Source organism: Dendropsophus ebraccatus, chromosome 5 (genome assembly GCF_027789765.1).
Source record: "Dendropsophus ebraccatus isolate aDenEbr1 chromosome 5, aDenEbr1.pat, whole genome shotgun sequence".
Lineage (NCBI taxonomy): Eukaryota > Metazoa > Chordata > Amphibia > Anura > Hylidae > Dendropsophus > Dendropsophus ebraccatus.
Genome location: NC_091458.1, coordinates 103,809,778 through 103,833,265, shown reverse-complemented (window position 1 = coordinate 103,833,265; position 23,488 = coordinate 103,809,778). Strand labels below are relative to the sequence as shown.

The 23,488-nt window shown below is 41.5% G+C and overlaps 1 protein-coding gene across 5 annotated transcripts in view; it reads left to right on the top strand.

Moving 5' to 3' along the window:
• The window catches only part of INPP4A (inositol polyphosphate-4-phosphatase type I A), a 73,063-nt gene extending 68,546 nt beyond the window's left edge, over nt 1–4,517 (top strand). For all 5 annotated transcript variants that reach the window (XM_069970855.1, XM_069970856.1, XM_069970857.1 and 2 more), the window contains one exon: nt 3,334–4,517. In XM_069970855.1, the coding sequence (XP_069826956.1) occupies nt 3,334–3,466 (133 nt within the window). In that variant the 3' untranslated portion in view covers nt 3,467–4,517. The remainder of the gene's footprint in view (nt 1–3,333) is intronic.
• Nucleotides 4,518–23,488: the final 18,971 nt, after the last annotated feature.

Genomic DNA, 23,488 nt, shown 5'->3' with positions numbered 1-23,488 from the left:
TGGTCCTCATCTAAAACGTCAGATGCCGATTGTGCATCACCACATGTAATAGCGATGCACGGATAACAATTGTGTAAAGTCCATGCTCCCAGTGTTCTTCTGCACTCTGCTCACCTCCCGGAACTGCTGGCGTACAAAAACACTGGAAGCGCGGAAAGGTAAAGTATACAGTTTGTTAGCAATGTCCGTGCAGCCCTTGCCCTAATGTCGGTGCAGCCCCCGCTAAGTGATTATGGAGCTGTATTATAGGCTCAGTAAACGAGCGCCGATCTAGCAGATCAGTGCTAGTTTACATTATCTTTCTGGCTGTCATTGGCCCATCTAATAGGACTTTTATGCCTCTGATCTTTGGAATGCAAAGCCTCTTCACCTTTATTGGTAATTCATATGTTTTAATGGATACTAAAGATCAGTGAATTTACAGTATGTTTTGCCAAATCCAAATCTCAGGCATTTTTTTTTTTTGCCTAGAAAATGTTGTTTTGCAAGCGCTCCACATACCTGGAGAGGTCCAGTATGGTGCTCTGAGATCTTCTAGGACTCTAATGAGATACACGATTTGAGGATTTGTACAGTATATGGGTTCATCTTCAAGACCTTTCTTATAGTAAATGGGTGAAAGTGAAGCTTGTGTTTGCTTTCCCCATCTGTATTCCGTGTATTTTGGAAGTTTCTGACCTCAATATTGTGAACTATATATCAGTCATGATGTTGTTATTTTTTGTAGACAAAATGTTAAGATATAGTTCTTTTCTTTTAAAGAGTCGCTGTGGTGTTTTATTTTTGCAAAAATCAATAGTCCAGGCGATTTTAAGAAACTTTTTAATTGGGTTTATTAGACAAATGCCATTATCTGCATTCAAAAAGACTTTTCCCAGCCCCCCCCCCCCCTCCCTCCTCCTTCCATTCACTGCAAAATATCAGGAAATTGGGACTTGTTGCATCAAAAAACAAAAAAAATCCAACAGCACCTTGCAACGTTTCGGCCTATTGGCCTTTGTCAAGCATACAGATACAGCGCTAACAGGGGATATATATATATATATATGTAGTAATTGGAAAAACCAACCCAAGGGGAGGGACAAAAAGGAAGGTGGGAAGGGGTGGAGAAAACAAGGGGAAAAGAAGGAGGGAAGGAAAATCCGGGATGGAACAGCAGGGTATACTAGACCTAATAGTAAACAGTAGTATAATACATAGTACACATTGAGTATAATGTCCCTTCACCGCATCGCCAAGAGGCGATCGATCTAGCAATAAAGTATGATATGTCATCAAACTGCCCTGTACAGTAGGGATAGGTCATACTGAATGATTCATTCAAATAACGTGGTGGAGTGCATATTACCTGGTTTTGGATAGAGCCGGCACGATAGGAGACGTTGCACGCTGACACGCTGACAGCTTCCGGACGCCAGTATAGGCTGACTCGTGCTATCGCGCGCGTGTGTGGTCATGTGACCAGCAAGATGACGTGGACCAATCAGAAAGGAGAGGGGGCGGATCATCAGAGAGGGGTTGTTGCATTAGACACAACTCTGTCTGTTCTATAGAAAGGAGGGGGGAGGAGGGAGATGAGTCAGCAGCAGAGATCAGAGAACAATGGATTGCACAGCCGGGAGCTCCATGAAAGCAGCAGAGGTCAGAGAAGTCAGTGCTGACTGTCAGAGGAGATAGCTTGTGATGTAGCTGTAAATTAACTCTTTGTTGTCCTGTTTTGGTGCCTTATCTCCCTCCACCCCTCCCCTCTCCATACACAATGATGAAGACAGGGGGGAGAGCTTCAAACTGCTTTTTTGTGATAAAAATGCATTTTTCGGCTAATAAACCCGAATACAAAGTTTCTTAAAATCACCTGTACGATTGATTTCTGCAAAAAATTTAAACGACAGTGACACTTTAAAATATTTTTTATTGAGCATAATGTTATCAATAGCATTTACATATGAATCGGTACAATTTTGCAAGAAACAGTTACTATGTCAAGTAGAAGTCAGATATACTTCTCACTATATATTGTAGCATCTATACATAGTAAATGCTGGTGATGTTCATTTTTTCTATTATAAAAAGAGAACACTATAACAAAAAAGAATACAGGTAGACATAGTTCTTAGTCACTAAGTAGTAAAACATTTCAAAGATAAAGGACATAACTTGAGCTGTATAGTACTATATTACTATATGATGTGGTAGAAAGTAATAAGCATGCCATTGACAAGTTAGGGCTGGTGTTGGAGTCGGACTAAACTGAAGGTAGCGTCCATATTGTTTGTAGGTAGAAAACAAAATATTTGTTCTAAAAGGGTTTGTCTCATAACAATAACCCTTGTACTTAGATGTAGGTCCTCTTATGACCCCCCTCCTATAAGCACGAATGGATAGCTACTGTTTAAGACACCAGATGTCCATGTATTACACATAACTGACTACCATTTAATATTACATTTCCCCTGCAGTCTGCCCTACAAAGTGGCTTTCTCCAGCAAGATCAGCTGTTTACTAGGGTGCCAGGAGCCAAACCTACACCCAGTTGCCACTGTAGCTCCTTCCCGAAAGGGATGTCTCTGGCTAGGCAATCCCTTTAAAAGTATTTTATGTATTGAAACATGGGAGTCAATAGGAGATACTGTTTTGGACCCAAACAGAGGTGAAGAATATCTTCTGTTTTGTAAGATCTCTGGTATTACATGGATGCCCTTTATAAACTAGTGGCCAGGGACCTGTGTATTAAACAAAATGTTGTCCCAAGTATTAATAATCACTGTAAGTTTACCATATAGTTAGCTTGTCTTCTTTTTATGTGGGTGCATTGCTTTTCTTGGGTTACTGAATTCTAGGCTCCATTTTTGATGAAGGCTTGATGTGGTCCCAACGTTGATGAGGATGCGGGACATGGCTTGCTGAGAGTTGTAACTCAACAGCTATGTACAGTGGGTTATAGTGGATAAGGTTCTGTACATATTCTGTGAAAGGAAAGGAAGGGTGACTTGTGTTTTTGTTTTCCATCTATGTTGGAGGCCTCCAAGTTTGCACCTTTGTAAAAAAAAAGTGACTTGATCCTTTTCTCCTCTCTACATAGCTGCTATAGACTAGTTGCTGTCATGCTTTACATCTCGGCACAATATATATTAGGTGACACTTTTTTATTCCACCAGGAAACGGCTGCTGGATATGTTAACCTGCTTATTCCGCTCCCTTAGCATGTATCCTTGAACATCCCCATTGAATACGCTGCACTTGCTACTGCTTCTGTCCATGCTTTTCATTTGTTATTTGTGCAGGTTTTATTTTCCTTTGTTTTGCCTGTTTTGTCTTTTTGTTTTTCCATAGTGAGGGCTGTCGTCGAGAAAATACCATGAAGAATGTCGGATGTCGCAAATATGCCTTTAACAGCCTGCAGCTGAAAGCTTTCCCAAAGCATTACCGGCCTCCTGAAGGAACCTACGGAAAAGTGGAAACTTAGGTTTTGCCGTTGGGAGCTCCTCTTGCAATATTTGCAGATTTGCATTAATTTATGTATATATTGAAGATTACGGTCCTGATGGTCCCTGGAGAGACCGATTATATAAACAGAGCATGCACAAGAAGATCATTTTGCGTAATGTGTTAGGCTCACCTCTCACATACAAGGCTGCTTATGAGTTGATGTTATGTTCTAAACCTAGTGTACTTCAGGGCTGACTGGTGGAGTAGTATAGTTCTATCCACCGCCTCAGTACAGTGGTTTTACTATTACCCTACTGGGTTCTTTTGTAGAAAAAGTGACTGTTTCAATGTGTTGGGATGCAGATTTCATAGGCTAACCTGAGTTTTTATGTGTTCAAGCAGTTGGTCTGAAACTTAGTTTCTATGTAAAACTTAATTTAAAGGGATGTGAATCAGTTGCTTTGAGTACAACCATGTTCAGGAGCAAATATTAGTAAAGAGTTTGAGTTTTGAGATATTTCCTTATGGTGGGGGGATTAATCAAGAGCAGTATATCTGTATGTCGGTTTTAACTAAATCCCTCCCCAATGTCCTATGTCGAATTTATTGAGAGGTGCACGCCTCCCAATAAATCTGGCAGATCTGAGGCAAATTTTCGTGAAACCAATCGTGTTGCATCAAAGGTTGCGATTTTGTTTGCTGATGTACACAAAAAGCAGGGATCATAAGTAGACCTTTCCTTTGTATATTTGAAATACAAACAGTACATAAGAGTCCCATAATCACTCTTGTCCATGTACTCTACCTGATCACCCATCATTATATATATTTTTTTCAGTTCAGCTGGTTGTAATATTTTACCGTCAGTACTAAGTTCCCCATCTTTTATTTACATCTTGCATTATAGATGTAATTTCATTATTGGTACACAGCCATGATACTTAGAACATGCAAACACTCTTATAAGCTAAATCCTATAATAAATGTGTTTTAACATTTCCCCAACAGATCCTTAGTCATACCCAGCAGTTTTTCTCATATGCTGCTAAGGTAAAAATGATGGCAAATACTCAGTAAATCCCAACTAAAACCTCTAACCTAGACTAAGGAGCCTATTACACCAACAGATGTCTGACAGATTATCTGACAGATTTTTTTCAGCCAAAGCCAGAAGTGGTTTTAAAAAGAGCAGAAATCTCAGTCTTTCCTTTATGACCTGTTCTCTGTTTACAGTCCATTCCTGGCTTTGGCTTCAAAAATCTGTCAGACATCAATATCTGACAGATTATCTGACAGATTTTTGAAGCCAATGCCAGGAGCAGAAGACTATAAACAGAGAACAGGTGATAAAGGAAAGACTGAGATTTCTACTCTTTTTAAATCCATTCCTGGCGTTGACTTTGGCTGTCAGATAATCTGTGTGTAAGAAGAACATAAGCAAGATTATCATACACCCAGAGCCCCCAGGACTCGGTTCAACACGGTTATCGCATCTAGTTATTTATATTATTGATAAGTGTACAGTTTAGAATGAATTTAGTTATTGGATGTATTGATTACCTGTTGAGTTTATGACATAAAGTTAAAGATTACATGTGATCATCTTTCAGCCTTAAAGCTTCCCTTTGCTACTTTTTACCATCTACCTCTTTCATCCTGTTTGCCTCCATTCCCCTTTTCACAATATACCGTCAGATACATGCATCATCTAAGCTCAGAGTTCAGTTTACAATATGTGATTTTATATTTTAATAATTTATAATCAATAATTAGAAAATTTACCATCAGTTAGTGCCCTGTATGTTGCTCTGGATTTGGAACTGATAACAGTCAAGAGCCATTATCAACTCCAAGTATAGACGTTGGACCAGATTTACCAAAACGTGTACAACAAAAACTATTATAAACTGCCCAGAGCAGCCAATCACAGCTCAGCTGTCATTTAACCAGAGCTGTAGGCTGAGCTGTGATTGGTTGCTGTGGCCAGTTTACACATTTTGATAAATCTGGGCAATCTGATTAATTTTCATATCTAGTTAAAGTTTCATTATTCTTGGAGCAACCCCCATTCTTTACTATCTACCTAAGATAGCCTAAATACTATACTAATGCCCACTATATATAGATAAAGAATGATTACAGTGCCTTTATGTAATATGGCTCTATGTACTAGAAGATTACATTTAGCCTATTTTATTAATGTTGTGTTCATTTTCAAATAGTAATTGATTAAAAACCACACATTTGTAGCTCAGTTTGAGGGACCCAAGCTAGGGGGATTCAGTTAGCATGGTCCTTTACAGTAGCATCTAAGCCCATGACTAATATGGATATAGCATGTAATCTTTGCAAAGTTTCTATGCTGCATTAAGATTCATTGGCCATGATATAAGTAAATCCTTAATCTGTCCTAGATAGCAGGTTGTTGGTGGTTTGGAGTATAAATTCTCTTGATGCGTTTCCTATAGCATATGATTGTTATATTCACTTGTAATTTTGAGTTAAATCTATATAAAGTGAATATACTATCAGGTACATTCACTTTTAGTGTTGCCATTCTCCTTTTTTTTTTTTTAACCGTGGCTCGGTCCCTGCGCACAGCGACCGACTATTACCATGCACCGGCCGAGGCTGAACCACTTGAGGCGGGCCGACCAGCCGCCAGTCAGAGGAAAACCACCGCCCCTCTGTGATGCGGCTCCATTGATTAAAAAAAAGGACTGCAGCATTGGCTTCCCTGCGACTGCGACGTTCTATTCAAATGCAACACTTAAAGGGAATGTACCATCAGGTACATTTGCTTTAACCACCATTTAAAGTCTATTTACACTCGTCATGGATTCTGTCTTTAGACGTGGCAGGTTTGCTTTAAAGGATCCCTTCAAATTCTGATGTACAACATTGACTTCTGAGGAAGTGAGGATTCCTCTGAAGACTACACATTTCTTGCTGTCAAAAATACCTGAACCTCTGACAGAAACCTACAAATGGTCTGTAAGGAATATCATGGCTCTCTTTGATGGATCAGTTATAATCTGTTCGGATATAACCCCCTTCCCCCCTTGTTACCACTATTTTTTAACGTGGGGTTGAATAGTGAAACATTCTACCATGTTATAACCATCTTAAAGCACACCTGAAGTAAAAAAGAAAAAAAATTTGTAAACTACAATATGTGCATAGAAAATATTTGTGTATGGAATAAAAAAACTCCCATGCAGAGTGGAAAGTTATTTGTTCATGCTGTACATTAGGTTCTGGATGTATAAGTAGTCTTAACATAGTATAACAAATGCTATAGCATTAACTTCCAGCCAAACAGTAGTGGTGTCATATATTAGCAGACTCTGAATTACAGTATGACCAAAAAACTAAGGTTGGTGTCAAGGGAAAGGTTTATACCAAACTGAACTCTGTATCTATTTGATAATTTGGGCATGGGTTAAGACACTGGTTCATTTTTTAATATAAGGATATAAATACTGTATAATATTGGAAACATGTACATAGGTTAAAAATGACAGATTAGGGTCTGTTCACACAGGTGCAGAGCAGCGGAGAGTGGAGGCACGTGAGGCATTGCATTGACACACTGAGGCAGGAGGGTATCCGAGTCCGCGGTGGGGGCTCCTGTGAGGAATTCCACCAGTTTTACTCAGTGTGAACAGACCCTTAAAGTGTAAAGTTCCATGTTTAAATATTCCACAGTCCTTATCTTTATGATATGTAAAAAAAAACATTCCAGCATTAGACTGGCTTCACACAAGTGTATTACTGTGTGTATGCGTCTGTATAGTCCAGGCCTGACCACTAGTCTGATGATCTCAAGTGACAGGTGTCTATTCAGGTTATCAGACCTGTGGTCATGCCGGGACTTCCAGCCATAATAAACTGATGTGAAGCTGGCCTTAAAGGGGTGCTCCGGACCAGCTGTGTAATCCGTATCTGGCCGGGGAGGGGGTGAAAATAAAAGGCTCTGGTGACTTACCTCCCCGTTTCCAGCACCAACTTCCGGATCGCGCCGCCCCTTACTCCCGTCCTGCAGCCGCTTCCTGGACTGAGCTGCGGCTTGAGGCGTGACGTCTCAAGGCAGCTCAGCCATTCATCGGCCGAGACGGGACCCTGCTATGACCGCTGAGTGGCTGAGCTGCCTTGAGACGTCATGTCATGCAGCTCAGTCCAGGAAGCAACCGCGGGACGGGAGTACGGGGTGGCGCGATCCGGGAGTCTTCGCTGGAACCGGAGTACCCCTTTATGTGAGTTATAACAAGATCAATAATTATCCTCTAGCTAACCAGCTGATTGGTGGTGATCTAAAGGTCCATTTACACAGGAAGATTATCTGACAGATTATCTGCCAAAGATTTAAAGCCAAAGCCCGGAATGGATTAGAAAAGAGGAAAAATCTCAGGCTTTCCTTTATGACCTGATCTCTGTTAATAGTCTGTTCCTGGCTTTGGCTTCAAATCTTTGGCAGATAATCTTTCTGTGTAAATAGACCCTTACTGATTAGACACTGATCATTGGAAGAAAGGTAAGGTGTCCCCTGAGTTAAGGGATCAGCTCTCCAATATTTGTATATGCCATAGAGAGTGAATGGAACAGTGGTCAAGCTTGTGCAATGCCACTCCATTTATTCTAGACCATTGACCTCCACTCTGATGACCCCTGGGGGTCCAAGCAGTGAGACCCCCACTGATCACCTAGTAAGATGCGGAGAGGGGATATTTTTGAATCTCTTGCTTCCATCAAAAGGGAACTACAACAGCATGTTACCTAACTGTTGTGTTACTATGTTACCATCATGTACGACTTTGTATATATTAAGCATGTACCTCCCTGAATTGCAGAAAAATATTTATTGTACAATCTGCCAATAGAAGACAACTTCAAATAATCTGTCAGTCAGTATAGACATTAATGAAACAATCGCTATTCGGTGTTTCAGTCATATACAGATGTGCTTCAGTAAGGGAGGATAAGGGGAAAGCTTTAGTGATTATTCTGTTGTACTGACAACATTCTCTGACTACATTTCTATCTGGCATCAAATTATCTCATTGTAAATTAAAAGGGATATCCGGAGAGCAGGAAAGGTCCTCCACTTCCTTCATCTGTACTGATACTTCTGCAGATGACAGGAGGGCAGAAGCATGTTGTGGCCAGTGATCAATAGCTCCCCAATAGCTCCCCAATGACATTGAGCAGCTATTGGACATTGCGTGCGGATGTGGTCTCTACTGCACGCAATACCCACAACATGCTCCCGCCCCCTCTCATCTGTGGAAGAATCAGCACAGACAAAGGAAGTGGAAAGTTTGGGAAAAAATGGCTTTGCTCTTCTCCATAGCCTGTTTGTGGTATTACAGGATAGTGCTTTAAAAAAGAATGTATACAGTGGTCCTTTAATACTAATTGGTTCCAGGACGACCATTGTATGTTGAAAATATTGTATCTTCAGACCAAAACTATAATTAGTAGAGATGAGCGAAACGGGTTCGGGTTCAAGTTGATCCAAACCCGATCGTTCGGCATTTGATTAGCAGTGGCTGCTGAACTTGGATAAAGCTCTAAGGTTGTCTGGAATATGACTATATCCATGTTTTCCACATAGCCTTAGGGCTTTATCCAAGGTTAGCAGCCACCGCTAATCAAATGCCAAACGTTCGGGTTCGGATGGACTCGGACTCTAACCCGAACACGGTTCGCTCATCTCTAGTAATTAGTTCTGAAGCCCCCAAAATGTATTCCCAAAATTTTAAGAAAAATAAGTAGATAATGTACATGAATAAAGCAAGTCCTCATATACAACAGTCAGAAGGATATTTTGATCTTTTGTAGTAACAAGTAACTATAATACCATGGCAGTAAAAGGAGACATTAACTCAGCATTGTATTTACACCAGATTTCTGAAGCCCCTGCCCCAAAAAGACCCACACTTTTGTGGGTTTGGCTTCAGATCAAAGCCGCTTGTGACTGATATGGCACAGTTTTCCACCATTGTTAGAACATTTGGAATTTTTTAGCATATGGAATGTACTGTACAGCGCTTTTAAACCGGCTGATTATCAGGCGATCAATGGTTCACAATAATTGGCTAGTGTAAAAGGGTCAGCGATCGGCCAACAAACAAAACACTAGGTTGTCAGCTGATCAGATCAGCCCTTTAAATCGTTGTGACGGCTGCACGTCGCTCTGTGGAAACAGTGTACACAGTGATAAAGTTGCTCATGTGGCCCAGTCTGAAGTTGACTAAGCACATGATCCCCCCTCATTACTTTCACACATTATTAATACTACCAGGTTTTGTATCATAATAGAGAAAGGTTCTTGAGATTTGTGTAGAAAATGTCTAGAAAGTTGCACTTTGATATACAACCAATGAAATCTCCAGTCCAGAGGTAGAAAGAGAATACAAGGCAGCAAGTAGTAACAAATTAGAATTATTTTAATGGGATTAAACAAACTCTGGAGTTTTTTTATATTGTAAAACACATTACAATATCATCTACTCATTAACATTAGTGTTTTGTTAACGTTTCCTAGTAGTCTTTGTACAGATCTGTGTTCCTTGCTGTTTCTATAGTGGTTATGATCTAAATACTATGAGGTAATTAAAGTAAAGATCAAGTTCAGACTAGAAGTGCGCACAAGCACGTTGTGACAATAGTATTGTTCAGACTTTCAATTGTTGTAGCTGCCTGATGAAGCAGAATGCCTTGTAAGCCTGACTGCTAAACAAAAACTGCATGTGGATTCCCTTCCTGATAGACCACAAAAGGTTGAGCTATGAAATGTACAAATGTTACAAAGCACTTTGGTGTAAAGAACGTCTCTGCAGCCACTTGTTATATAGGGTTACTTTCATAACGTCAAGCTGTTAAGCCCAGTATATGAAGGAGATGCCTACTAATACAGCTGGACGATCTGTTGATCTGGTCTTGTTTTGTAACCTTTGCACTTGTAAAGATATTGTATGATACAACACACCTTTTTGTTGATGCCTATTCACTTGCCAAACTCTGTATACTTTTTTTTTTATGTATTTAATTTGGCCAGTATTATGTATATGGTTATTGTTTTCTGTAACCGTCTTTCACTTGCTCAGTGTATCTGCTGTAAATGTGCTAGTCTTGAAATAAACAACTGACAAATGTTGTCCCGCCTCTATGGTGTTCTTGATGGTCGCCAGTCTTGAGAAATTATTACTTTCCTGTTTAGACCACTGAGATGCAAATCCAAAGTTAAAAATGTTGATATGTCATATGAAAGTAGTGGATACACAAATAATAATGGGGTTGTGCATTCATAGGGCACAGGTGCCCTGGCCTGGCCTGTATAGCATTCAGAAGCATCCCTCTGCACTCCAACATCAGGTAACACAAATATACATGCTACAGAAGAAATAGCATGGCTTACTTTCTTGGGGCGGGGGTGTTTTGTATTTCATGGTTGTACTTCCTGGTTGAGCAGTTGGTGTCAGGGCTCGAATAAACAGACAACAGAGGAACGTGAGCCCTGAGCTTACCCCAACCTCTGTTCCTGCCTATTGCCCCACCCACGCTAGACCTTGGGACAACAACCATGATGACTGTGATATACACTAGGGTGCAGGGGATCGGAGATAAGAGACAGACAAACAAACACAGAAGAATGGTCAATAAGGCCGAGTCAAAACCAGGAAGGTACGTCAGGACAAAATCGCAAAAAATAGTCAAAACTAGCCGAAATCAAACCAACCAGTAGCGAAGTACAATGGGATTAGGCAAAGGCGATGGTCAGAAACACAGAGCAAGGTCAGAACTGCAGAGAACAAACCACCAAACTAGCTAGTGCAGGGATAACAAACACTGGCAGCCAGCAGCCTGTTTGCAGACCTTAAAGCGTAACTATAATTTCAGTAGCCAAAAATGAAATTCCTCAAATAAAAAGCCCATGTGTTACCCTTTAAAAAGAGCCCTAAACTGCGTTGATAGCGTGTACGCTCGCTGAGATATCCCCAGTTGTTTGGCTCAGAAGAATAAATGAATTTTTCTTCTGGCTGAGAGAAAGTGGGTGTGGCCTATCCCTTATCTCCCTGGCTGCCTCCTTCCATTCACTGACCAGCAGTTTAGCAGATGTATCACACATAGCAGGATCAGATAGAGCTCCAGCATACAGTATCACAATGAAAGATTAGATTCAGAGCCCCAGCAGATGGTATCACACACAATGGGATTAGATACAGTCATCTGCTCTCATAACACTGTAGGATAATGTTACCTGCTGCAGACATCTGATAGTGAATGTTATATGTACTGTGGAAGGACTACAGCTGTGTTGTGCTGGGACTTGTAGTCCTCCCCTCAGTGAGTCACCCACTCTGCCTCATGCAGTACATTGGAGTCATGGTGGCACTGGATACACTTGTCCCTCCATCCAGCTCTTCCCCTGCGCTGCTCCTCACACGCAACACCCTCAGCTCTGCTAAATCACCTCTGTGAGGGGAGGGGGGAGAATGTGCTGCTAGGAGGGGAGGTTTTATTTATGTTTCTCTCTGTGTCAAGGCTGTTATCTGATCCTCCTGTCAGAGTCTGTACACTAGGTACAGATCTCCAGGGAGGGGGCGTGTCCAGCAGGAATGCAGAAATAAGTCAGAGGCAAAGAGAGCTCTAAAGGGACTTTTGGCTTAATGTATATAAAAAACTGTTTATTTTAGCTTATTAATGTATATTGCAAAAAGTCTTATCATGACCTAAGCTAACTAAAACTGAATGGTCAAAATATTTTATAGTTGCGCTTTAAATGCAGCCTGAAATCCCCACCTCCACAGGTGAGAGGAGGAGAAACTCCAGAGAACAAATAACCCTTGGGTGACCAGTTCTATACAACATGGCAATAGATTACAATGCTCGCGTTCTCTGGTGTACACCTAATGAACGCAAACAAGCATCTACATCACCTGCAGAGTCAGAGGCAGGGCCGACGGCACGGACGCCATGACGACAAGTCCTTTCGGTTGGTCAGTACTACAATCCCCAAAATGCACTGCATTCTCTCAGCTGTTCATCGCAGTCATCCCCATGCCTACTTCCCCCGCCAACCCACCTGCTTGTTTGCCAACCAAAGCTATTCCAGAACATTTGATTTTACTGCAGACTATTGCACTGATTGCATCAATGAAGTTGCAGCACCTGCTGCTTAAAATTCCTGTCGGCTCTTTCTGTGGCATTATTTATCATAAGGCAGCATGGTATAAACACTTCTCATTTTTCCATTCAACTACACAATTTGTACATATTAATTTCCCATATCCTCAGTGACGAAGCAAACAATTGCATGCTGAAGCCAGTACTATTAGTAAGTTATATATATCTTGGGTGAACATATTTCATTTTTTGCACTACAAAACAGATTGACAGAAATTTCCTTTGAGTTCCTGTTACATTACATTAAAGCGGGCCAGTGAACCTACTAATATGACCCAGCCGCTATTTACCTCATGAGTCCAGGGCTGTTTGTCATATTCCTGTGTGGTCTGGTAAAAGGTAGTTTTCCACTAATTGCTCATATGCTAATTAGTGGTCCCAGAGCATTTGGGGCGTTCCCCATGCTCCTGGAGCACCCGCTCTGCCCGCCTATCCTGCCTCCTCCCGGCCCGCCCCACTATGCATATTCATATTTGCATAGCTAGGCCGCTTGTTACGGTGCATGTGCAGGAAGAAGCCCGTTACAAGCGGCCTAGCTATGTATATATGAATATACATAGTGGGGCGGGCCGGGAGAAGGTAGGTTAGGCGGGCAGAGCCGGTGCTCCGGAATAATGGGAAACGCCCCAAATGCTCCGGGACCGCTAATTAGCATATGAGCAATGAGCAGAAAACACCACTATACCGGACCGCAAAGAAATATGAATTACAGCCCTGGATTCATGAGGTAAATAGTGGCTGGCTCATATCAGCAGGTTCACTGGTCCAAACCTGCTGATAGTGCCGCTTTAAGCCCATATACGCTGAAAGGATGAACCCGAACGCTCGGCATCAGATTCCCGCTGTCTGCCCGCCCCGTGGAGCGGGCGGATACAGCGGGAGGAACGCCTGGAAAACTGGGATACAGCCTATGGCTATGGCTGTAACCCAGTTTTCCAGGCAGTCCTCCCGCTGGATCTGCCCGCTGCACGGAGCGGGCAGACAGCGGGAATCATTACCGAGGGTTCGAGTTGGTACGAACCCGAACCGAACTCTGTTCGAACCATCCTTACTTTGCACATAAAACTGGTGATTGCCACTTAGTTACTATACCTTGCACATTTTTTCATAAAATGTGGGGTCTGTATGCCAGGGCTGCTTTTTAGGTACTTGGGCTCAGCAGCTCGGCATTGAAATTATGTACTTTGGTACACCAACTAAGCAGCTGGCACTGAGGAGCCCCCAGGGCAGGAGAGATCCAGAGCGCCATTATCAGAGAGTGGATGAGGACCCGTCATTGTGTCCCTCCTCTTCCCCACCACGGCGATCAAGTAACTGCTATTACTACTCCAACTACTGCTACTACTACTCCAACAACTACTGCTACTACTACTACAACAACTACTGCTACTACTATTCCCGCTACAGCAACTCCCACAACAACTGCTACTCTAACAACTGCTACTACTCCAACTATTGCTGCTACTTCTACTACTAATACTCCCACTACTGCTGCTTCTACCAGTTTCACAACTACTTCCACTCCTGATACTACTGCTTATCTACTCTTATCTACTACTAAACCCCTCATCCACTATCCCTCTACTACTACACCCATTTCATTACCAAAAAAATGAGATCTTAAATTGAGAATATATATATATATATATATATAAAATTGGAGAAATATTTTAGTCATGTATCTTAGGGCCCTATTACACCAACTGATTATCTGACAGATTTTGTTAAGCCAAAGCCAGGAATGGATTTGAAAAGAGGAGAAATCTCAGTCTTTCCTTTATGACCTGATCTTTGTTTATAGTCCATTCCTGGCTTTGGCTCAAAAAAATGTGTCAGATAATCTTTTCGTGTAATAGGACCCTTAGGGCCCTATTACATGGGACGATTATCGTGCAAAAAATTGTTCGTATGTCGTTGATTGTTGAGTTAGGGTACTATTACACGGAGTGATAATTGGCTGAATTGGCCCGATTCGGGCGATTATCGCTCCATGTAATAAATACAACGATCAGCCGATGACAACGATCCTCGGCTGATCGTTGATATAGGTTTGGACCTATTTTCGTTGGGCGCCGACTGCGCACCGCTACGTGTAATAGCAGTGCGCGACCGGCGACTGACGATATACATTACCTATACACGTTCCGGGGCTGCTGCTGCGGTCTTCTTTTCCCCGGGTCCTGCGCACTCTAACTTCAGAGTTAGAGCCTATCAGCTGACAGGCCACTCTGAAGTTAGAGGGCTGGACCCGTGGAGAAGAAGACCGCAGCAGCAGCCCTGGAACGTGGATAGGTGTTGTATAAAGTTAAGCAAGGGCTGCAAGGACATCGGTAACGATGTCCCTGCAGCCCTTGTTTAACGATTATCGGGCCGTGTAATAGGTCCAGTAAACGAGCGACGATCTAGCAGATGGCTGCTCGTTTACAGGTATTATTGGGCCCCCATCGGCCCGTGTAATACCACCCTTAGATCTGAACCTAAAATTATCGTTAATCGTTCGATAATCGTTCGCTGTAATTCCACGTTCGTTCGCTCAAGTTCCGCATTTTTTCAATAATCGTTCAGTGTAATAGCACATTGCCCATTGATTTCATGAGATCAGAAGGAATAAACGATCGCAATAACGATCGTAATAACGATCATATCTAACGACCATCCTTCTGTGTAATATGGTGAACGATTTCCGGTTAACAATAAACACTCTCGTTTGCGATCGTTTATCGTAAGTCGTTAATCGTTAAAAATCGCTCCATGTAATAGGACTCTGCATCCCAGTCTAATCAGCACAAAACCAATTGTCTTCTGAAAATCCACTATCCAATCTGAAGATCTCAACAGTCTTCAATTCTGGATGAGGGCAATAGTTGGAAAGAAGCAGCTCACTGTTGGAAGTCCTAAAAGTGTCATCATAGAGACTTACTGATGACTAGATGGAGGCTCCTGCTCATCTCTTCCATACACTGCTTCTCTTGATCCTGTAGCTTCGTTCCCCTTTCCTGGTCTGTGGCTTGCCTCGTTGCCTCACTCTCTAGAGTTAGTTGTTGCTTCAATATTGGTAGTTATGTAAAGAAGCAGACAGGTGCCTGTGTAATAGGCAGCAAATATGGACTCACTGTGCTAATGAACTAATTTGGCTTTGGGCCACACCAGGTACTGGAGTCTAAGTGCAGAAGTTGGACGGTGGTTAAAGGACACCAGAGCTGTCCACAAGTGTGTGCTCCTGGTGTTGGGTAGCGGCTGGACCAAGAATCAGGCAGTGCTGATGCAAGGCCCCAGAGAATAGGCTCAATAAGTATACTCAGCAAGCCGAGTCATCGAAGAGAGATTCAACATTGTACCAGGAATGAGACAGCAGCGTAGTCTGAGTAGGAGGCGCAGGACCAGGGAGGGTGGCTTCAGATGAAGGTCAGGCAGTTGGCAATAGGAGAGGCAAATGGTACAGAAAGGGCCAGGTAGTAGAGATGAGAGAATCAGATTCGTTCTCCTTTTGTAGAAAGCAAAACTGATCTATGCTCATCTCCCTTAGGCTGCTGACCCCGAGAACGCCTGAAAAACATAGATACAGCCATAGTTGTATCCATATATTCCAGACAGTATCCTCCCTCTGCACAGAGCTGGCAGCCTGAGAGAGATGAGCACAGATCATTTTCGCTTCATATGAAGCTTTGTGTATGATGTGTGGACATAATGTGAGGTTGTATTCACCTACCTGTCCCTTCACAATCACTAACTAGATTGAGGAATGAGGTTACAGACATGTATTCAAATCAGACAGGAAGGCTCCTCATTTGTCCTGTGAAGTACATCACTGAAATAACCCAACACAGTCAGCTGATATAATGTTTTAGGGTACGTTCACACGTACCAACTCGTAGCGGAAATCTTGCTGCAAGTTTTACAGCGAGATCCGCTACGAGTCAAGGTCCTGGCAGGTGTCTGTCAATACATACTCGCAGCGGTCTAGAAGACCGCTGTCCTGCAGTGAAGTGACCTAGAAGAGGTTGGCTATACAGGAATAGGAACAGTCTGGGGAGAAGAGGGATAACACAATAAGGTTTGGTCATTTTGATGAAACCAAGAGAGGTATTTTCCCCAAACTAACCTCAAATGATGTCCTCTTGTTCTTCAGTGTTTTGTTGTTTTTTTGTTTTTTTTTTTAAATAAAAACCATCTCCTTCTTCCTACTGGTGATACCTCTAGCTATGCAGCCCAGCATACAATTTGATTTCTCTACTGCCTGGCTGCACTGGTAACTTATTTTAAGGCTGTCAGAAATCATAATCCCTAAACCCCTCTCTTCTTAAGTCTGTGCTAACACAGAACCACCGATATGATACTGAGGTGCATTATTTTACATTTGGAAGCATTGAACTAATTTTCCATTGTTTTGACCACTTATCTAGTGAAGCTAAATCATGGTTCATATTACAAACACCTCCAGGTATATTAGCCCTATTGCACACTTTTGGGTCATGAACAAACAGATGTCACTTACAAACATATTAAAAAGAACAGGACCCAGAACAGACCCTTGTGGCCACCACTAGTAACCAGTCACTGATATCTAGTAACGACCCTTTGATATCTATCCTTTAGCCAACCACAAATTCACTGAACTAACTGGGGATAGAGCCCAATTCTCACTAACTTCTCTATCAGCTCTTTATGGGGAACTGCTGGTTAATCAGTGATTGAAACTAACTTGATGCTTATAGATATTTTTCCAAAAGGAAGGACAACACATGTTCAAGGAACAGCCAGATGTTTTAACCATTCCAGATGTTAAGAGACAACTCCAGCTATGTATGCTGATTTCCCCTTCTCAGATGATAAAGAAGAATCCAAAAGCCAATGAACAAAGAAGAAGCAAGGCCACCCCCATTCATTTCATATTTCAGATGAATAGACCAGAATCTGACTTTTGACCTTGCTTTGTGTTGAGCCCATTAAGAGGTAGCCTTATATAAGTAAACACTAGAGCTATGCAAGTAACTCTTTTTAGACCTCAGCTAATGAAGTCCTGACAAAAGCCTTAGTAATAGAGTAATAGAGTAATAAATAATAGATAGTAATATATCGCCCGCCCCATGATATATAAACTTGCTGCCATCTTTGAAAACAAGATCCACTTAAAATATCAGTGTGTCAGTGTAATTTTTTTGTGCACGAGATAATACTTTTAACATGTAATTTAAAACAGACAGTCAATATGACAGCACTCTTGAAGTGCATCCATTTCAAGAGAAAGCAAGACTTTACTGTACGACATGGAGAGAAAGGAGCTGTGGCACATCACACCTATGGCTGACACTAATGCCTCTCGGCTATATTTAAAAACCAAAACCAGGATGTTGGTATATAATTTGATCAAACCATATTGCCCCATGTACCACATGCCGGTCTCCTGGTTCACATGGGTCATTACACTAACTTCACACTGTGTCGGTCAGCGACCGACAACCCTGCAAAACATGCACAAGCAGGGAAGGGAGGCCATAGAATGGCCCTGCAACCCCAGTGTCACAGGACCAAACCCAAAGGACCCCCCCAAAACCCAGCAGGCACCACCGGCGGAGAACTAAGCCTATAAACCACATCCAAACTGAGGGCAAGAGTGATGTTGTTTCTGGAACAAAGGGGCAATGTTATTCTAAGCCTGGATAACTCCTTTAATACTGTCTCCTACCAGGCCCTACTCAACTATTCACATGTCTGATAGCGGCACTTTCTTATTCCAATCTGAGGTTCCCAATTTCCCAAGAAATTTACTGAAAAACAATTACGAAAATTAGGCTAAAAGTCCCCCCCTTTCTCTTTATGTGGTGGGGAGATTCTAAGTTGCGATCATGATGTACGGGTAGCTCCGCTCATAGGCAATGATTACAACCCTGCCCCTCCTCATCTCATAAAGCTTACTTCCGAATCGTGGTCACTCAGGAAGCAAGTAGAAGGCTTCCTCCCTACACCTGGGCGCAGACCATAAAAAGTCACACATCTTTGTGCAAACTTAGTTTGCGCAAATATAGGGACTTTTTTTTCTGCTGTGCACAGCATACACCTGATGGGTGGGCAAAAGGGGGCTGCATGGGGTGTGGCCCCTTCAAGCATACCTGCAAACAAGCGCAAGGCCTTATTCCCACGTTCCATGCACATGCTGTATATAAGGATGATGTGCAGCAGAAAGGATTATTGGGACTCCTGTAACAGTTTAAATCTTCATAGTATTGTAATGACACAGCCATGTCACTTTCAAGCATACTTTAGTGAATAACAGACCTTCCTTTTATACAGGTGTAGTGATTACACATAACATGTGATAGATGCAAATAGTTGTCAATCATTGTAAAAGTCTGAAAGCAATTACTCAGATACAACAGCTAATGAAGAGCATGCGTATTTACATATGAGACAGTACAGTACTGCGCATGTATCACACAGTCTATCACTGCTATCAAGATTGTTGATTTTTCAACGTGTTGAAAGACAAGGATCAGCTGACATCAAGCATGTCGGCTGATCGTTGTCTTTTATTACACAAGACAATTATTGGCTGTAACAGTCGATAATCGCTTTGTTACTAGGGGTTTAAGCCGGAATGGTTGGCTTCATCAGAAGGGCGTACCTTCAAAAATACTATCAGTCCATTCATAGGTAAGTATTGCACACAAACAAACAGGCTAATAGTTACAGTATAATTGACTATAGCTGACATTGCAGTTAGTGCACAAGCATACCATACTGCATGTACAGGTTATTTGATCACGATATTCCATGCTAGAGCCTTATTCCCAAAGGTATGCTTGAGAACGCTGAAACGCTGTATCCTTTAATTTTGATGGGCTGCACTTTATTAGCTGGATTTTCTATGAAAAAAACAAACATTTTTGGTTGATCACGAATTGGATGTGCTGTGGGACGTTCTTTGAACTGTAGCTATCGAGGTGTTTGGTCACGACCATCCTACTGGCACCCATCATCACGAGTGTAGTGCCGCTTGAAATTCTTTCTGCTATACACTACCGTTCAAAAGTTTGGGGTCACCCGAAAATTTTCTGTTTTCCATGAAAAGTCACACTTATTCACCACCATACGTTGTGAAATGAATAGAAAATAGAGTCAAGACATTGACAAGGTTAGAAATAATGATATGTATTTGAAATAACATTGTTTTTACATCAAACTTTGCTTTCGTCAAAGAATCCTCCTTTTGCAGCAATTACAGCATTGCACACCTTTGGCATTCTAGCTATTAATCTGTTGAGGTAAGCTGGAGAAATTGCACCCCACGCTTCTAGAAGCAGCTCCCACAAGTTGGATTGGTTGGATGGGCACTTCTGGCGTACGATACGGTCAAGCTACTCCCACAACAGCTCAATGGGGTTCAAATCTGGTGACTGCGCTGGCCACTCCATTACCGATAGAATACCAGCTGCTAGCTTCTGCTGTAAATAGTTCTTGCACAATTTGGAGGTGTGTTTAGGGTCATTGTCCTGTTGTAGGATGAAATTGTCTCCAATCAAGCGCTGTCCACTGGGTATGGCATGGCGTTGCAAAATTGAGTGAAAGCCTTCCTTATTCAGAATCCCTTTTACCCTGTACAAATCTCCCACCTTACCAGCACCAAAGCAACCCCAGACCATCACATTACCTCCACCATGCTTAACAGATGGCGTCAGGCATTCTTCCAGCATCTTTTCATTTGTTCTGCGTCTCACAAACGTTCTTCTTTGTGATCCAAACACCTCAAACTTGGATTCATCCGTCCACAACACTTTTTTTCCAGTCTTCCTCTGTCCAATGTCTGTGTTCTTTTGCTCATCTTAATCTTTTTCTTTTATTGGCCAGTCTCAGATATGACTTTTTCTTTGCCACTCTGCCCTGAAGCCCAAAATCCTGCAGCCGCCTCTTCACTGTAGATGTTGACACTGGTGTTTTGCGGGTACTATTTAATGAAGATGCCAGTTGGGGACCTGTGAGGCTTCTGTTTCTCAAACTAAAGACTCTAATGTGCTTATCTTCTTGCTTAGTTGTGCAACACGGCCTCCCACTTCCTTTTCTACTCTGGTTAGAGCCTGTTTGTGCTGTCCTCTGAAGGGAGTAGTACACACCGTTGTAGGAAATCTTTAATTTCTTAGCAATTTCTCGCATGGAATAGCCTTCATTTCCAAGAACAAGAATAGACTGTCGAGTTTCAGATGAAAGTTCTCTTTTTCTGGCCATTTTGAGCGTTTAATTGACCCCACAAATGTGATGCTCCAGAAACACAATCTGCTCAAAGGTTTTGTAGCTTCTGTAACGAGCTAGACTGTTTTCAGATGTGTGAACATGATTGCACAAGGGTTTTCTAATCATCAAATAGCCTTCTGAGCCAATGAGCAAACACATTGTACCATTAGAACACTGGAGTGATAGTTGCTGGAAATGGGCCTCTATACACCTATGTAGATATTGCACCAAAAACCAGACATTTGCAGCTAGAATAGTCATTTACCACATTAGCAATGTATAGAGTGTATTTGTTTAAAGTTAGGACTAGTTTAAAGTTATCTTCATTGAAAAGTACAGTGCTTTTCCTTCAAAAATACGGACATTTCAATGTGACCCCAAACTTTTGAACGGTAGTGTATATCTATATATATAATACTATAAATGCCTCTGCTTACACAAACCAAGCAACAGAAAGTAAATGGCTACTATAAAGGAAATGGCTTATAATTGTTTGTGTTCATGTTTTTTGTAATTTGAATACAAAAAGAAGAAAGAAGGTGTAGGTCCTCTAGTTAGAAATGTAAATTGGTGGTATGAATATATAGTGGGATTATCAAGTGTACAAGTCGGTAAACTTTGGTTTTATTTGTAACAGAAAACAATGTAAACCAGATATTAAGTATATATCTAAAACATAGACAGCCTAGAGATCTCTAGTTTAAAACATCAAAAAATAGGATAAAGAAAAATATAAAAATAGTTAAGAAATTGTAGATATCGAGGTATTATAAAATATGGACCAATGAGTTCATATATTAGTCTTTTGTAAAATGAAATGATATATTCATAAAATAGTCTCTTGTAAAAGATTAATCACATTCATTCATCTGTATGATTGCTGATATCCTGTATTGGAAAGCAGCGGTCATATATTGTTGCAAGACAGCGATATCCAGTGGTTATCCAATTTGGCAATAATTGTAGCTAGATCATGTATTCATAGGCATTTGTAAACAAGATTATAGTGCTTGTATGTATAGGATATTTAGTAGCAGACGATTTGTAGCAAATAAATAAATACAATATCGGCAATCCCTTGTTCCGTGCTTGTAATGTGCTGCAGTTTGCCGGTATTAGTAGCAATGCATTCAATGCTTAGGCGGCATGTAAAGTATATGTTAATAACTTGGCAGCATATATTTGGTGTCACAGACACCTCTCACCAGTCCTGGGTTGCGGTGCGGTCCTCACACTTGTCCTGGGTTGCGATACAAACGCAGGAGGTAACTGGTTAGGTGGAGTGACGTCCCAGCGGTGTTGTTCTTTCTAGGCGGTAAGCGCTGGTAGCGCTGAATCGCGCTCAATTAGTAGTATCCCTGGTCTACGCTTGCGCAGATGGGGATGTTGCCCGCGGGACCTCGTGGGTTCTGGCGCCAAAATACTTGCTGTTACTTGGATTGAAAAAGTTCTTTTTAGATGAATGAATGGGATTGTAAATTTACTGCTTGTTTACGCAGAGATGGGTGGATGATAAATGGAAAAATATATAAAGATCAAAAAAAAAAAAAAAAGTATGAAATGAGTAATAAAAAAATGCAGATAATACTATTGGTAGGTAAACAACAAAGATAGCATTAAAAAATGGTGAGCTGGACGCGTTTCGGAGCCTTCTTGGCTCCTTTCTCAACAGCAAAAATAAGTTCAGTCCTGAACTTAGAGGACCTACACCTTCTTTCTTCTTTTTGTATTCTAATTTTCCTTGGGGTATACGAACAATTTTAGGTTAACCTCGTTAGAAGTGCACTCCAGCAGTCGAACTCACACTCCCCTCCCCTTTTACTATATTTTTTGTAATTTTGCCTGAGCACCCACCCACTTTGACACTAAAAGTAAAAAAGCTTTGTTACACTACTGTATTTGCACATACATATACTGCTACAATCTCCTAGTCACTTAGTATCTGGGTTACTAAGATACTATCAACACAAGTTGTAAGACATGGCCTCTCATGTAACCATGACACTGGAACACCGTACCTTAGGCTGAGGATCTACTGGCTACAATTCATATTCTGTGCAGTACTATAGAAAAGGTAGTGATATGATGCATAGTAATTTTATTTCACCCTAAAGGGATACTCTGAATAGATGATTCACTCATACCTCAAACACAATCCATTCTGGAAGGCTGTTTGAGAATTGAGTCGAGCAGTGAATTCACAGAAAAATAATAAATTGCAGCACTCACAGTACTGCTACTCTTGAGGCTTTATTGTAGAAACACACTTTCAGGTGAAAGGAAGGGAGGACAAACCAGGCAGTATCTCCCAGCGACAGCCGATTCATGTTCTTGTGCACTTCTTACGGCTGTGAAGATAAGTGTCTGAATCATGCTGGGAGCTCATGTAGATGGTGACTGGAGCTCCAGCCACCATCTACATGAGCTCCCAGCATGATTCAGACACTTATCTTCACTTGGCACTTGTTCCCTATCTCTCATCACCAATAGTATACCCTGTTGACAAAGGTCCCTCATGATTGGGTATACTATATGACCAGACAATTTGTTACATAAATGTGTTTAAAGAGTGTCGTTGAAGTACAATGTGTATAAGAAATAAAGAGATGGCATAATAAACAAAGTATTTTCTGGAGTCGAGCGC